Source organism: Delphinapterus leucas, chromosome 15, assembly GCF_059928025.1.
Source record: "Delphinapterus leucas isolate spDelLeu-1000000601 "Yukka" chromosome 15, BTC_Dleu_Yukka2, whole genome shotgun sequence".
In the NCBI taxonomy this organism is placed as follows: Eukaryota; Metazoa; Chordata; class Mammalia; order Artiodactyla; family Monodontidae; genus Delphinapterus; species Delphinapterus leucas.
In genome coordinates this window covers 76759384-76776512 of record NC_143143.1, presented here as the reverse complement: position 1 = coordinate 76776512, position 17129 = coordinate 76759384, and the positions used below count along the sequence as shown (strand labels likewise).

Sequence of the window (17129 nt, the reverse complement as noted above, 5' to 3'; positions counted from 1 at the left end):
ACTGGTCTTGTTGCTGCCACAAGGTGTCGCTGTTGAACATCGGCTCTGCACCACCCCATGGACGCTTCGCTCGATGCAGTGGAGTCCTTTACGGTTTAGATCCTTGTGCAGTGTAGAGGGGCCTTAAACTTAGATAGAAGACCCCATCTTTCCTGGCTTCTAATCATACATTCAGTCATGGCTCAATATTGACTCTACTGTGGGGGCTCAGTACAGAGGGGCTTCTGGTTTCAGCCACATGCTCTCCCAGAACTGGTCCTCTCCTCAGACTCCTAGGTACTCAGCGACGAGACCAGATCGCCAGCCAGATTCCCTTATTCCTCATGGAGCATTCACTTGGAGTCATGTTTATTAGCAATCCTTGGTCCAGGATACTTTATCCAAACAGGTCTCCCTAACTTTGGATCTCAAGGAGAAAGGGCTGGTTTCTTAGTTCTCTCTCTTCTGTAAGTCTGTGGGTTCCTTATCCAAGCTCATGTGCCCCGAGAGGGGATGGCTATCATGTTTAAAAGTTCAGACTCTGGAGTTGGGCAGATCAGGGTTTCAGTCCCAGCTGTATCACTTACTGGCTGGGTGACCTTGGCAAATCACTTTCCTCTCTGTCCCTGAGTCTCTCCATCTGTAAAATGGGTATCATAATAGTAACTGTTATCCCTGGGGCTGTCAAAAGATGAAATGAGATCATTGTGCTTGGCAAAATAAATAGTAACTGTCGTCATTGTGGATTATGATAGAAATAATAATATTTTGTTTAAGCCAATCTTCCAAAAGCCCTCATTGCCACTGAGGCACTGGAGCCCTGGGACTCTGAGGTTTGGCTAAGGAGGTGCCTGTGTGCATATATATATATTTTTGGAAGCTACACTCTCACACCTTGGTTCCTTGCCCCAGGACTCTCCTCCACAAAGAGCTCCAGGCGCTCACGGAAGCCATGTATACCAACCTCCACACTGTCCTGCTGGGTGACACCATGGAAGCAGGCAGTGGCTGGCATGAGATGGGACTCCTCGAATTCTCCTACAGCTTCCTGCTCAGGTGAGCCCAGCATTCTGGACCAGCCATTAATAGTGGCCAGGGGAACCAGGAGGACTTTGTGGTTGGGGAAGCAGTTCGGGATGCTCCAAAGCAAAGGCTGCAAGGCGACATTTTGTATCTGGGACTCTTGAGTGGTCGCCTGACTCAGCCTATGAGCTGTAAAGGAGACACAGGCCAGAAAAGGGGCCTTGCTGGTCACCCAGATGCTTGGTGAGAGGGCCAGTGTGGCTGGAGCCTAATGAGCCAAGGAGGTTGGGCGGGGGGATGAGGTCAGAGAAACTGGCAGAAACCGGGTCTCACAGAGCCTCAAGGCCATGGAAGGCTTTGGAATTTATTCTAAGTGAGATGAGTGACATTGGGGGTTTAAGCAGGGGTATGACACCATTGGACTTAGAGTTGGTTTTTTTTTTTTTTTTAAGGGAATTCCTTTATTTATTTTTATTTATTTATTTATGGCTGTGTTGGGTCTTCATTTCTGTGCGCGGGCTTTCTCTAGTTGAGGCAAGTGGGGGCCACTCTTCATCACAGTGCACGGGCCTCTCACTATCGCGGCCTCTCTTGTTGTGGAGCACAGGCTCCAGACGCGCAGGCTCAGTAGTTGTGGCCCACGGGCCTAGTTGCTCCACGGCATGTGGGATCTTCCCAGACCAGGGCTCGAACCCGTGTCCCCTGCATTGGCAGGGAGATTCTCAACCACTGTGCCACCAGGGAAACCCGGACTTAGAGTTTTAAAAGCTCTCTTTGGCTGCCAGACAGAGACTAGACCATAGTTCGGGTGGGTGGCAATGAAAGGGAGGCGGGGGACCTGTTAGGAGGCTGTTTTAGTTGCCCAGGTGAGACAGAATGGTGGCCTGGACCAGGCGATGGCGAGAATTCGGGTAGCTTTGGGGGATGGGGTCGGTGGGACCTGCTGGTGGATTTGACTGCGTGGTGGCAGGGATGGAGGAGCATGGCCACAGGCAGTGAGGGAAGGAGAGCCAGTAGTTTTTGGTGGCATCCCTAATGACTAGCATCTCATACAAGCGAGACATTTCAACCGCTCCAAAAAATTACAGCAACACAGTTTGAGGATAAAGGACAGGCATTTGCTGACACATATGGGCACACAGGAATATTTATGACGTGTGTGTGTTCTTGTAGGCTCAGTGTGCGCTAATACGTTTAATCCTCACAACAACTCTGTGGGCGGGTACTTTACAAACCCCATTTGACAGATGAGATAACTAAGGCCTGGAGATTCTAAGTCATTTGCCCAGAGTCCCATGGTTGGGGTCCTGGCAGGGCTGGCTGCAGAGCCTACACTCTCAAGCACGACCCTTGGTGTGTCGCCTTTTTCTCATTTCACCCTGGAGTGGTGCAGATACCATCAAGGGCTGTGATTGGTCTGGGTGATGCAGGTCTGGTCTACCCTGTCATATGGTGTGGAGACTGAGGTCCAGAGAGGGGCCGCTAAAACCACCCAGCAAGTTCACAGCAGGGCACTCCCAGGTCTCCTAGCTCCTGCCATCCCGTATCCTTGTGCGGGCAAAGAAGTCAGAAAAGAAGCTGAGGCACTGGGGGAGGTGGGGGCCACGCGGTGGCAGCTGGGTCCGTTTAGGTTCATGGTAACAGCAGGCACAGTGCAGGAGGGCAGATGTAAATGGATCCCTGTGTCTTCAGGGCCTGAGCCCTGGGCTGCAGCTCTTGCCTCCTTGGGCCTTTTCATCGCCACCTGCAGCCCCTGAAATAGAAAGGCAGTGGGCAAGTTGGATGACAGTCACACGGGTACAGAGGTGTGTGTTCACGTAGCCCGAGACCGTGAGATTCCAACCTGTCCTGTGTGGGCCCCTGCCTCACTCAGTCACATCCAGAGTTCTAACTCTGATTCCACTGGTGTCTCACCAGCCTCCTTGCTGCCCCTGGAACAGGCCAGGCATGCTCCCAACTCAAGGCCCTTGCAGTTTCTATTCCCTTGCCCAAGAATGCTCTTCCCTATATGTCGGCATGGCTCCCGCCTCACTTCATTCAAGTCTCATCTCAAGGGTCACCTGCTCAGGGAGGTCTTTCCTGCCACCCCATTTAATATGATGGCCCCCTCAATACCCGGCCCATTCCAGCTTTTTCTTTATGGCTCCTAGCGCCACCTGTAGGTCATGTGTGTATTTATAGGTCGTGTAATTATTTATTGCCTGTCTTCAGCTGTGTCAGGTGTTATTTTGATGTGGAGGCGCCACAGGAAGGGCCTTCGTGTCCACAGTGTGAAACCTCGTGGTCTTCCTGGTTTTCTTGTCTTTTGGGGAGGGGTTATTTTTCATCGCCTATTTCTGGTAGATATTTTATCTAAGGAACTAGTTTTCTGCTTTAAGAAAAAAACCAGTGCAAGTAGGATGACAAATGGTGACAGGTGTTTAACTGCAGTGCCACAGAGACCGCAGGGCCTGGGGAGGACCGTCTGACCCTGCCAGCTTGTTTCCGTCTAAGAGGGGTGGCCGTGACTCCGCTTCTGCCCAGGGCTGCCAGGCGGGACTGTAGGCTGCCAGTGGTCAGCCTTTCTCCTTTTTCAAAATGAGATGGAGGGGGAAATCCAGATTTTGTATGAATTTCCCCAAATGTTTAAATACGCATCCGGTTGTTTTTAGGAAAACTCTATTAACCAAACAAAACACGTTTCTGGACTGAATCTAGATTGTAGGCTGCACCTTTACAACTTCTGCCATAAGGAGACTGAGGACACTCTTCTGAAGAAGAGGGATCCAGGGGCTTACACGTCTGGAGGAAACGGAGGAGGGAATTCCTTCTGGGCTGATGCAGAGGCATCAGTAGGGCCGACGGGTTAGACTCTACAGGTAGCTCGTTTAAGCTGTTCTGAAGGAAGGATTGCTTCCTTTTAGTCCGGTGGGATGGGCAGGTCTTGAACTCGCCATCTCTGGGGGGCATGGAGGCCAAAACTGGATGAGGGGAAGGTGAGTGGGATGCAGGGAAAGGGTGGGACAGTAGCTTGGATAACTGAGCTCAGAATCGTGGTGACCCCATATTTTCTTCCAAGATCAGTGTTCTCAGGATTAAGTTCTAACTATCCATGCATCCATCCACCCATCCTCCCTCCCATCCATCCATTCATCCATTGATAGAACATTTATTGAAGACCTACTACGTGTCTACACTGCGTGAATGAGGGACAAAGTGGGGACCAGACAGGCCCTTCTCAGCCCCATCCTCCCTCATTCCTGCTTCTTTCCTCTCCTTCTCCGGAAAATCTCTGTCCTGGGAGACCCAGGAGGGCCTGAGGGGGCTGCATTAGGGCTTCACGGTGTCTCTCTCAGAAGTCCTGGCCCCTCTCACCACGTGGAAAAAGTGAAAACCTGTGGTTTTCCTCCCAGGACTGAGGCCAGTGGGGCTGGACTCCTGGAGCATTAAAAAGTGGCTGGCGGGGCTTCCCTGGTGGCGCAGTGGTTGAGAGTCTGCCTGCCGATGCAGGGGACACGGGTTCGTGCCCCGGTCCGGGAAGATCCCACATGCCGCGGAGCGGCTGGGCCCGTGAGCCATGGCCGCTGAGCCTGCGCGTCCAGAGCCTGTGCTCCGCAACAGGAGAGGCCACAGCAGTGAGAAGCCCGCGTACCGCAAAAAAAAAAAAAAAAAAAAAAAGTGGCTGGTGGTGAAAACATTTCCTCTGAGAGCATTCCTGCAGGCGGTGTGTGTGTGTGTGTGTCTGTGTTTTGAGTGTGTGTGTGCAGACTCCCAGGGTGCTCCGCGCCGGCCCCTCACTCTCCAGTCCAGCACCTGGGCCGGCAGTACCTGGCAGCGCCCTGACCTGGCTGTGGTTGCTCCCTTGGCTCTGGGCCTTTGCGGGGACCGTGCCCTCTGCCCGAACCCCTTTCCCCTGCTTATCCTGCAGGTCTCAGCTTAGACCTGCCTCCTCCAGGGAGCCCACCGTGACTCCATCTCCAGGGGCAGGAGCCTCCTTTCCTGATCGGTGCCCCCATCTTGCCCCACTGTCCACCCCTCACTCTGCTCTGCTCGCCAGCCTCCGGGTAGCGCCTCCACACTCTGCCTCCTTCCCGCCGCAGGAGGTTGGCTCTTCCCTGCGCCTCAGGCCCCTCCCTCTGCTCCTCCCACGCTGGCTCCTTCTCATCCTTCACCGAGAGCCCCTCCCCACCCCCTCCCTCTTTGTCCCTCCCTCTGAGCCCCAGCTGACCTATGACTCATCCACTCGTTTCTCTGTATGTCTGTCTCCCTCATTAGAGTGTTGGCTCCATGGGTGGGTGAGGGTTTTGTCTGTTTTCTTCTCTGCTGACGCTGTGGCCCAGAGAGGTCCCTGACACATGGTAGGAAAATCAGGTGCTCCTCAGGTGTACAAATGAAGAAAACGTGTAGGCAGCCCTGGGAGGGTTCGGCCGGGAGTATCCAAAGACAACCCCCTGACCAGCTGTTTGCCGCCCCCAGAGCCGGCTACCTGACTCTGTACGGTGTTGAGGCACCGCCACACACCCAGGAGAGCCAGGCCCAGGACCGCGTCCACTCAGCCGACGTCTTCCACACCTTCCGCCAGCTTGACCTGCTGCTCCCCAAACTGGCACGTGGCTCCCTGTCAGTGGGTAAGCGCCATGGGGGCCCTGGTGGGTGGTGGGGCTAATGGAGGGACCCAGAGAGGGAGGATCATAGACAACATAGGAGGAAAGATGTTCTAATGCCCTTAAAGGTAGTGAGATCCCCGTCACTGGGGTATGCAAGAGCAGAGTGGTGGGGAGGCAGGGCTTGGACTAGAGCTGGGGTTCCTGGTGGAAATTCTGATACAGCACATCTAGAGTGGGGCCTGGGGACCTTGAGTGTGTGTATGTGTGTGTGTGTGTGTATGCTCCTTTTCTAGTTTATGATTTAATTTGCTCTAGAATTTTTTATAAGTAGTTTATGCTGATTATAAGAAATTCAAGCCATATAGAATAATTTAAAGGGAACAATAAAAGAATTCTCCAACTTCTCCCCATCCCAGCCCACCACTCGCACTCCCATCCACAGAGGTGACCATTATTACTAGCTTGGAGTATATCCTGCAGAATTCTCTCTAAACACACACACACACACACACACAGAGTTGTGTGTCATTTTTTTTCTATTTTTAAGGTTTTTAATTTCTCTTTTTTACTGAGGTATAATTTATGTACAGGAAAGCACACATGTCCTAAATGCACAGCTTAGAGGTAAATCTAAACTTTTTATGCCCTTTCCCAGTCAATATCCACCCCCCAGAGTTAGCCACTGTATGGATTTCTTTCACCTCAGCTTAGTTTTACCTGTTCTTACACTTCCTTTAAAACGAATCATACAACATGTGCCCTTTCATGTCTGATTTCTTTCACTCAGCTTCATGTGTGTAAGATTCATGCAGGTTGAATGTATCTATAGTTTGTTCTTTTTCGTTGCTGTGAAGTATTTCATTAGTGTAATAACCACAGTTTGTCATCCATTCCTGGTTGATGGACATCTTGGTGGGTTCTGGTTTCTGGTTTGGTTAGCTTGTTACGAACATTCTTGAGCATGTCTTTCTGAGCACACATGCCTTCGTTTCTCTTAGTTATCAGCCCTGTGCTTTTATAACATCGACCTAGCACACTGGAGAGGCATCGTTCTGCTACTTAGCATTTTCACTGAACTCCACATCTAGAACTTTCCACATCGGTTTGTAAAAACCCACGTCATTCATTTCTGTGGACTCAATATTGGTAAAGAGCTTCCTGCTGGATTCAGAGTGCCAGGGCCATAGGAACCACTGGACTGCATTCTTCCCTGGCCACTGTGTCTCAGACTTCCCCAGTGAGAAGAATCCTCTGGGGTCCTTGTTAATAAGACAAGTCACCCAGCCCCATCATGGTCCATTTGAATCTGAATCTCCAGTGAGGCTGGGACACTGCATGTATGACAGGTGCTGTAGGAAGGCTGAGAAATAACTGTGTGTCCTGGTCTCAGGTACTTGCAACAAGACCTGAATTCAGATCCCTACTGTGCTGCTTCCTTGCTGGTGATTTGGGGCAAGTTACTTAACTTCTTTTTTTTTTTTAATTAATTAATTTAAAATTTTTTGGCTGCGTTGGGTCTTTGTTACTGCGCACAGACTTTCTCTAGTTGCAGCAAGTAGGGGCTACTCTTCCCTGGGGTGCACGGGCTTCTCACTGCGGTGGCTTCTCTTGTTTCAGAGCACAGGCTCTAGGTGTACGGGCTTTAGTAATTGTGGCACATGGGCTTAGTAGTTGTGGCTTGCGGGCTGCAGAGCGCAGGCTCAGTAGTTGTGGCACATGGGCTTAGTTGCTCCGTGGCATGTGGGATCTTCCCGGACCAGGGCTTGAACCCGTGTCCCCTGCATTGGCAGGCGGATTCTTAACTACTGTGCCACAGTTGTTAAGAATAGGGAAATTAAGAGTAGGGAAGTCCCTACTTAACTTCTTTTTGCCCTAGGTCTTTTTTCCGGAGGACAGTTGAAGACAGTGGTCGAGACAGACTCTGGGCTCAGGTGGCTTGAGGTGGTTTACTGGCTCTTATGTAATCTCTGTGTGCCTCAGTGATCCCATCTGTAAAATGGGAAGAACAGTAGGATCTTCCTAGAAGGTGGCTGTTAGGATTGGCTGAGGTAATAAAGAAAAAACGCTACTTGTTGAGCATTTTCTTTGGTGCCAGATACCAGGTTAAACATTGTCTCATTCAGTGCTCACAACAGCTCATGACCCCATTTCATTTATTTATATATTTTTTAAGAATGAAACTTTAACACATTAGATTGTTTAAACTAAAAAAGAGGGCTTCCCTGGTGGTTAAGAGTCTGCCTGCCGATGCAGGGGACACAGGTTCATGCCCCGGTCTGGGAAGATCCCACATGCTGTGGAGCAGCTGGGCCTGTGAGCCATGGCCGCTGAGCCTGCGCGTCCAGAGCCTGTGCTCCACAACAGGAGAGGCCACAACAGTGAGAGGCCCGCGTACCGCAAAAAAAAAAAAAAAAAGAAACATATTCTTGTGGTAGATGTAGACAGTAAAAAGTAATAATAGTCAGTCTTCCAAGCTCAGCTTCCTATGGAAACCAACGTTAACATGCTGATGTATCCCTTCACAGTGTTTTGTAGGGATACTCTATTTTGAAAATGGAGACAAATATATGTATCTAAAGTGTCACTGTGTATTTATAGAAAGGGATTATATCTATTAACTGCAACTTATTTTTTTAACCTAACGATATACAGTCTCCCTTGTCAATACAAACGTCTAGAGGCATTAACCAATGCACTTAGATAAGAGAAATCAATTACCAATATAAGAATGAGTAAAGAAGAAATAAAAGTATCCCTATTTGCAGATAATCTGATGCTATACCCAGAAAACCCCAGAAAATCTATGATAAAACTAACTCAAGCAAAAATGAATATAGCAAAGTAGAGGTCAATATTTAGGCAGCCATCCCCCTCCAATGGATATTTATAATTGTTTCCTTTTTCATGTGTGTTACTGTTATAGTATTTCCTTGTACTTGTATCTCTTCTACCATCTGGTGATTTTATTTCTCTCTAACAGTTTCCTGGAAGTGGGTTTGCTGGGTCAAAGGGCATGCACATTAAAATTTATTTTATTTATTTTTTTGCGGTACGCGGGCCTCTCACTGTTGTGGCCTCTCCCGTTGCGGAGCACAGGCTCCGGACGCGCAGGCTCAGCGGCCATGGCTCACGGGCCCAGCCACTCCGTGGCATGTGGGATCCTCCCGGACCGGGGCACGAACCCGTGTCCCCTGCATTGGCAGGCAGACTCTCAACCACTGCGCCACCAGGGAAGCCCTAAAATTTTTATTAGCTGTTGCCACATCATTTCCAAAACCATGGAGCAATTCATACGCCTACCCAAAGGAAAGGAGTCTGCTCATTCCCCACCAGATTTTTTCAGTCTTTCCATTTGTTTGCCAATCTAATGGACAGAGGTGGGTAACTTGTTGTTTTAATTTGCATTTCCCCACCACCTTGTCAACGTGCAATTATCGGTGTTTAAATCCTTGCCAATCTGATGGGCAAAAAAGGGCATCTGGCTTTATGGGCATTTCCCTGACTACTGTATGAGACATCTTTTAGTGTTACCAGCCATTTGCTTTTCCTCTTTGTGAGTTGCCTGTTCATGACTCTTAATGTCTTTTTAGAGACAACTCCTTATCTTATTGAATCCTGCCATCAGTGCTGGAAAGTTGGTATTATTAAATTCATTTTGCAGGTAAAGAAACTGAGGCTCAGAAAGGTGAAGTCACTTGTCATAGACACACAGCTGGTAGGTGGCAGAGCCAGCAAAATGGAAACTTGGTCCGTCTGCTTGCAAAAGCTAGTGCATAAAGCACTGACACGTGCCGGCATGGATTGCTTCTCCAGGAAAGAGTAGTTTCTCTGCTGCCGTTTCCTCCATACAGATGCTGCAGGGGAGTCTGTGTAGATGCAGAGGGGAACTCTCCTTGTTTTTCTGGGAGCAGCTCTGGGCTGGGTATGGGAAGGCTGCACTTCCCAGTATGGGCAGCAGGTGGCGATGTTGGGGAAGGTTTCTCAGCTAGGGACTGGAGGCTGAGGTGCAGAACGGCCCTCAGACCTGGTTGTGGGCATGTGAGGCTATGCAGCTTCTTTCGAAGAGTGATTTGGTAGAAACTATCAACATATAAAGTACACATTCCTTTGATCCTGTACTTCCACTTCTTGGAATTACCCCACAGAAATGCTTGCATGTGTCTACGGATCCACAGATATTCATTAGCATGTCACTTGTTTCAGCAAACCCTAAAAACAACCTAAATGTCCCCCGTAGTAGCTGATGAAATAAATTATGCTTTCACACAAAGGAAAGCTATGCAACTGTAGAAAGTAATGGGATATACTGCTATAGGCTGAAATCTACTGTTATGAAAAAGGTGCAGAACAGAGGGTATGGGGGTGTGTGTGTGTTTGTGTTTAAATGTGGGAACATTTATAGATTTTTGCCTCTGGGAAAGCTGAGATGGGATGGAGAGAATCTTACACCCATTTGAACTCTTAGAGTTTCTTTCTTTCTTTTTCTTTTATTATTATTGTTGTTTACCATTTACATGCATTATTCCTCCTCTGCTTTTAGAAATGTAAACATTTTAAAAGAAAATTGACCCTTTTGGAGACCCTTAGACCACTGAGTCTGGTGCTTCTCATACAGGAGGGAGTTGGGGGGCAGTAGGGAGTTAGAGCCCCAAGCTAAGCATACTGCTTCTTTCTGGAATAATCATTTCACTGGATTATTATTATTTAAATATTGTTTGGGGGAAAAAAGCATTCTTATATTAAAGAATCACAGGGTCTAATGCAAAAATCAAATGCATTTTAAAGGTAAAACACAAGGCTTTTAAAAAAAAACATGTCTCCGCTGGGGGCCTCTCTGAACTGTACCCTCAGGTCTCCAGTGGTCAGAGGTGTTTCCATGCCTAGTCCTCTTGCTTTACAAATGGAGAGACTGAGGCCCAGAGATGGACAGGGCCTCAGCCAAGCCCACACAGCATGGCAGGTCTGACATCAAACCTGTGTCTCCTGCCTCTGACCAAGTTACCTGTCACAGGAGCCGGCCAGTTCTGATTCACAGCGTTGAGTCATTACACTGGGGCTGATGAATAATACCTTATAAAAATGGCAGGATGGGCTTCCCTGGTGGCGCAGGGGTTGAGAGTCCGCCTGCCGATGCCGGGGACGCGGGTTCGTGCCCCGGTCCGGGAAGATCCCACATGCCGCGGAGCGGCTGCGGCCCTGAGCCATGGCCGCTGAGCCTGCGCGTCCGGAGCCTGTTGCTCCGCAACGGGAGAGGCCACGGCAGGGAGAGGGCCGCGTACCGCAGGAAAAAAAAAAAAATGGCAGGAATGTAGCAAGTACAACTTACCAAACCCCTGCCAGTACAGAGTGTGTTCTGTGTGTGATCTTTTTGAGTCCCCCTAATGATCCTGTGAGCCAGGTTTCCTCCATTTTACAGATGGGGAACTGAGACTCAGAGATACAAAGTGATTTGCCCAAGATCATCCTTCTAGGAAGGGGCTGAGCTGGGATTTCAACCTGGGTCTCTATGGCTGCAAACTGGGTGTTCGTTACCTCACAATTTATTATTATTTCTTACTTATAGAAATAATACATGAATATATTCTCCTTGGACTAATAATTTACTAACATTCATTAAGCTTTGTTTAATAATATAGCTAATGTTTATTAGACTTGTGCTAGGCATCCCTCTTTGGACTTTATATGTTAATGCATTCAATCCCTGTATAACCCTATGTGATGAGTACTCTTACCTCAGTTTATAGGTAAGAAAACTGAGGTGTTCAGAGGTGAGGTGCCTTGTTCAAGGTCAGGCACTCTGCTCCAGAGTTTGGGCTGTTAACTTGGCTCCCCGGCCTCTTGTGGAAAAAAAAATCAAATATTACAGAAAAGGCAAATTCTCGTTTGACCACACTCCCTCTACATCTATCACCAAGGTAACCATTGTTATCAGTTTGGTGTTATCCTGCTAGAACAGTGCTATCCTGTAGAAATAGAATGCCAGTCATATATGTAATTTTAAATTTTCTAGTAGACACATTAAAAAAAAGGAAGAGGTGAAATCAATTTTATAAAATATAAATCAATTTTATAAAATATAAAAAATATTATATTTTTTCTTTAACCCAGTGTATCTAAGATATTAGCATTTCAGCATGTAATTAGTGTAAAAATTCTTGCGATATTTTACATTTTGTTTCTCATGCAAGACTTGAAATCTGGGGTGTACTTTTTACTCATAGCATCTCAGTTCCAGGCGGCCACATTTCACGTACTCAGTAAGCACATGTGGCTTGTGGCTTCCTTCCTGGACAGAGCAGTTCTAGACCCTTCTCCACGTGGTAAAATACAGTACGAGCCCCAATTATACTCTGATCTAAATACACAGCAAACCCTGGTTTTCCCAGTGGGAAAGTTTTTTTGTTTTGTCTTGCTTTGTTTTTTTTGTCAACCTAAACATGGAAATAATTAGGACTGGAAATGAAATAACGTCTCCTTATTTATTTATTTATTTATTTCGGTACACGGGCCTCTCACTGTTGTGGCCTCTCCCGTTGCGGAGCACAGGCTCCGGACGCGCAGGCCCAGCGGCCATGGCTCAGGGGCCCAGCCGCTCCGCGGCATGTGGGATCTTTCCGGACCGGGGCACGAACCCGTGTCCCCTGCATTGGCAGGCGGACTCCCAGCCACTGCGCCACCAGGGAAGCCCCGATGTCTCCTTATTGATTTTGTTGAACATCCCTCGTTAAGCTCACATGTTATATAAACTAACCGTTTAGAAATGTTGCTTTCTTCCCATGCTCACATTTCAGGAATTGGCTTATTCAGACTCCACCTTTGACACCTGCGTCTTCCCCATCAGCGGGATCCCCAGGTGGAGTCACCAAACTCAGTTTTTCAGAACCCCTCTTCTTCACTCCCGATCATCTGTTTGAAATACAGAATGAGCTTTTTGAATCTGTGAGTCTATGAATCTGTGATCTTTCGCTGGAAATGTTTTACAGGGATGGGGGTGGTGCCAGATTTTGAATATGTTTCACGTGGTTCAAACATTGAAAATATAAAATAGTAACAGTGAAGTCTCCCCTCCCTTCTTGTCATCCCTCCTTCCACCCAATTCCCACTCTCCACAATTGGCTGCTTTTATTAGTTTCTCGTGGATCCTTCCAGAGTTCCTTTACGCAAATACAAGCAAATGTGCTATATTCTTGTTTTTCTCTTTTGCCCACAAGTGCATAGTAAACACACTGATGTAGACACTTTGCCTTTTTCTAACAATGTAGAGTAGCAATAGCTAACTCTTGTGTAAGATTTCGTGTATCCTGCACCGTTCTAAGAGCTCTCCAAATGTTAAGCAGATTTGATCAAATTACTGCTATATTTTTCTTTACTTGTTTTTTTGCCAATCCAATTTTTTATTATACACCACAATCTTTGGCTCATTTGCCAAATGACATTCACATATCTTCCTGTTTTCTTAGTGGTGGTAAAATATATATAACATAAAATTTACCATTTAAACCATTTTAAGTATAAAATTCAATAAATAAACTTCACAGTGTTGTGTAGCCATACCATTATGTATTTCCAGAAGTTTTTCATCATACCAGAAGATCTGTATCCATTAAGTAATAACTCCCCATCTCTCCCTCCCTCCACCCCTATTAACCTGTATCCTACTCTCTGTCTCTATGAATTTGCCTATTCTGAGTACCTCGTATAAGTGGAATCATGCAATATTTCTCTTTTTGTGTCTGCCTTATTTCACTTAGTATAACGTTCTCAGGATTCATCCATGCTGTAGCATGCATCAGAATGTCCTTCTTTTTAAGGCTGGATAATATTCCATTGTATGGATATGCCACCTCTTGTCTACCTATTCATCTGTTGATGGACATGGGTTATTTCGACCTTTTGACTATTGTGAATAATGCTGCTATGAACATGGGTGTATACAAGTATCTGTATGATGTGCAAATATTTTCTCCCATTCTGTCGGTTGTCTTTGCATACTGCATTGCTTTTGAAAGTCATCCTTAAAAGCCGTATTTACAGTGACATTCAAGACCTGCACTTGTGCTGTCAGACCTTAAAAAATGCCAGTCATTTCTAAATCTGCGTTAAATTTTCCCTCCTTTTTTAAAAATTTTAATTTAATTTTATTTTGATTCTTTTCTCTCTTTTTTAATTAATTAATTTATTTATTTGTTTTTGGCTGCATTGGGTCTTCGTTGCTGCGCGTGGGCTTTCTCTAGTTGCGGCGAGCAGGGGCTACTCTTCGTTGCGGTATGCAGGCTTCTCATTGCGGTGGCTCCCCTTGTTGCGGAGCACAGGCTCTAGGCACGTGGGCTCAGTAGTTGTGGCTCACGGGCTCTAGAGTGCAGGCTCAGTGGCCATGGCTCACGGGCTTAGTTGCTCCGCGGCATGTGGGATCTTCCCAGACCAGCACTCGAACCCGTGTCCCTTGCATTGGCAGGCGGATTCTTAACCACTGCGCCACCAGGGAAGCCCTTTACCTCCTTTTGTTATCAATCTCATCAGATCGGTCCTGTAAGTAAGCATCTAGAACCAGCAACAACTGAGGTGGCTTCAGCACCTCCTGCACCCTGCACCCTGCACCCACCTGTTTAAAATCTCCGCGTGCCTGGGCCGCACCGCCAGAGATTCTGATGAGATTGGTGGGGGTTGGGTGGGGACCTGAGCAGCCAGAGATTTAAACCTGCCTGGTGATGCTCCAGTACCTGAAAATTTGGGAAAGAGGGAAATCGTGTATTTCAGATAACAATTGGCCTCACTGGTTTAAATTGAGAAGTATGTCACCTGAAAGTGTCTAGAGGTTGAAGAAAAGCATAGGGAGCATATTATTTGAAAACGTAACTAATGCACTTGAATAAGTGTCGCCTACGTTTTACATCCTGTAACATGCAGCCTGGTTTAGAGCCACTGGGTGGATGGACCTTCCTGAAACACTGCTTTGTGGCTCAGAAAAGTCAATGAGAGAGTTTCTAGTACTTTGGAATTTTGTAGCAATCCAAGTGACTCCGCCTTTTCCAAGGAGTGATTTTGGAACAACCAAATCTTATATTTGCACATATATATATGTCAATACAGCATCATCTTGTAGCATTAATACAATAAATAAATAAGCATCTGACTTTATTCCTTCAATGGTCTGCCCGTGTGAGCCCGGTGAGGGCTGGACATAAAGAACTTCCTCATTGGTTTTCACTGCTTCACGGTTTTCCAGAATGTAAACACGCCATCGTTTATTTAATGGTGTTTTCGAACTGGTGATCCGTGAGCCAGTTTAACTTGAGATGCTTTTGTGGCCTGTGCGGTGATTAAAAATTTCTTACAGAGATGCTAACTTTAAAACACATGAGAAGATTCCCCCTGAACATCTGGATTTCAGTTTCTTCTAGAAACCCAGGCTCCCTGGCTGGGCTGGGCTGGTCGGTGGAGCTGAGTGGAGCCACCCGACCCTCCCGTTGGGCCCCTTCCTGTCCCTCCTCCCTCATTCACTTTACCTGCCTTTCCTGCAAGTAGTTGAGTTTGAGACCCCAGACCAACCTGTCCCCTCTTGGTGGTCAGTTCGGTTGTTACCCCTGAGTGACGCTGTGCTGAGTGTGCTCTCAGGGTCTCCCCGCCCACGTGGGCTGGTGTTCCTCTGGGATCAGACCCCAGGAAGGGAGAATGTGGCTCCCCGTTTCCTGCCCCTCCCCCTGCTGTGCTGAGAAGCCCATTCATTTAGCAAATGTTGATTGAGTACCTCCTCTGGGCCAGGCCAGCATTTAAGGGCTGGGTCCCTGTCGCCTCTTTCCCACAGGAACTCCCCATCCCCTGGGCTGACACCTGGAAGACCCTTGGCCTAATGGGAGGTCAGGGCTGGGTGACCCTGGGCTGGAGGTGGATCTGTAACCCTCATCCTCTGTGCTCCATCCCTGCAGGGGATAAGGACCAGGTGTGCAGGGTCAAAGGTCACCTGTGGAAGCTGTTGTCCCCAGCCAGGCTGGCCAGTCGGGCCCACCGGAGTAAATGGCTGGAGAGTTACCTGCTGCACCTGGAGGAGATGGGCGTGTCGGAGGAGATGCAGGCGCGGGCTCTGGTGCTGCAGCTCTGGGCCACACAGGTGGGTGTGTGCAGGTGTGGACGTGAGGCTGTGCATATGAGTGCTTGTGTGTCGTGTGTGCACTCATGTGCGTGTGTGCCACCAGGCACACTTAGGCACATGCCTGCGAGCACATATGCATGTGCCTGCATGGGCGCTCACATCTGGGTGCATGTAGGTGTACATGTGTGAGAGTGTGCCACTGTGAGTATGGCTGTGGGTAGGTGCGCACACACCCAGCTGTCTGCCCCAGTTCCCTGACTCTCTTAACTGTCAAGCAGTCTCATGAACAGGATCATTCATTCGATATGTATGTTTTTAATTTGGAAAAACATCAAACTTACAGAGGAGCTGTATGAATAGTTTAATGAACTCATATATACTTCACCTTGATTCCCCAGTTTTAAACATTTGACCACATTTGCTTTCTCTCTGTCTCCTACTGTGCGTATCTTATTGAACCATTTGCAAATTAGTTGCAGACATCATGATTCTTTGCCCCTAATTACTTCAGCGTGCATCTCCCAGGAGCAAGAATATTCCCTTACATCATCATTTGATCAGCACAGTGATCAAATTCAGGACAGTTAACCCAGATAGAGGATCATTATCTAATATACAGTCCACATTCCAATTTTGCCAGTTGTCTTAATAATACTCTTTATGGCTCATCTTGGTCCAGCATCCAACTCAGGATCACACACTGCATTTAGTCATTTTGCCTTTTTAGTTTTCTTTGATATGGAACAGTTTTGGTGCCTTTAGTTGTTTTTCACGACCTTGAGATTATTGAAATATGCAGACCAGTTATCTTGAAGACTCATTTAAAAGTTCCACTGAGTACTTACCACGGACCTCAAAGACCCTGCTCTGTGTTGCTTTTGTTTCAGCCAGGGGCAGGGGTGGGGCAGACATCAGGGAAAGAGATATAGGGTGATTTTAGATGCTGATATGCAGGATATAAAACAGGGTCATGACTAGATAGGTCCTGGGGGTCTACTCTGGCCAGGGTGGCCTCTCTGAGGAGGAGATGACTGAGCTGAACCCTGGATGATAAGAAAGATCTAGATTTGGGGACTTGGGGGAAGATGTGGGGATAGAGTATTCCAGGAAGGGGAGGTGGTGGCCATGGAGATGAGGAAGAAGTGGATAGATTCTGGAAACCAAGGGAAGACAGGGCCAGTGAAGCTGGTGAAGGACTAGATATTGGAGTGAGAGAAAGCAAGGCTGAGGGTGCTGCACCTCCAGGCCTGGCTGCTGCCCTCGCCCCAGCCCTGAGCCCCCTCCTTCTTTGGGCCCCATCTCGGCAGTGACAGTTACACAGGCTGACATTTCTGGGTAATTCCTCTCCCATTGACTTACGACTTATTTTTAGTTTTTTCCCAGAGCCATTAACTATCCTTGCAGGCAGAGGCTGGGAAGGGTTGGGGGCTGGGTTTAATCAGCAGTTGGGG

The 17129-nt window shown here is 47.8% G+C and overlaps 1 protein-coding gene across 2 annotated transcripts in view; it reads left to right on the top strand.

The window, feature by feature from the left end:
• Nucleotides 1-17129, top strand: part of PTGIS (prostaglandin I2 synthase) — a 43183-nt gene that overhangs the window by 11353 nt on the left and 14701 nt on the right. For both annotated transcript variants that reach the window (XM_089897043.1, XM_022597436.3), the window contains 3 exons: nucleotides 892-1035; nucleotides 5458-5609; nucleotides 15515-15696. In XM_089897043.1, the coding sequence (XP_089753169.1) occupies nucleotides 892-1035; nucleotides 5458-5609; nucleotides 15515-15696 (478 nt within the window). The remainder of the gene's footprint in view (nucleotides 1-891; nucleotides 1036-5457; nucleotides 5610-15514; nucleotides 15697-17129) is intronic.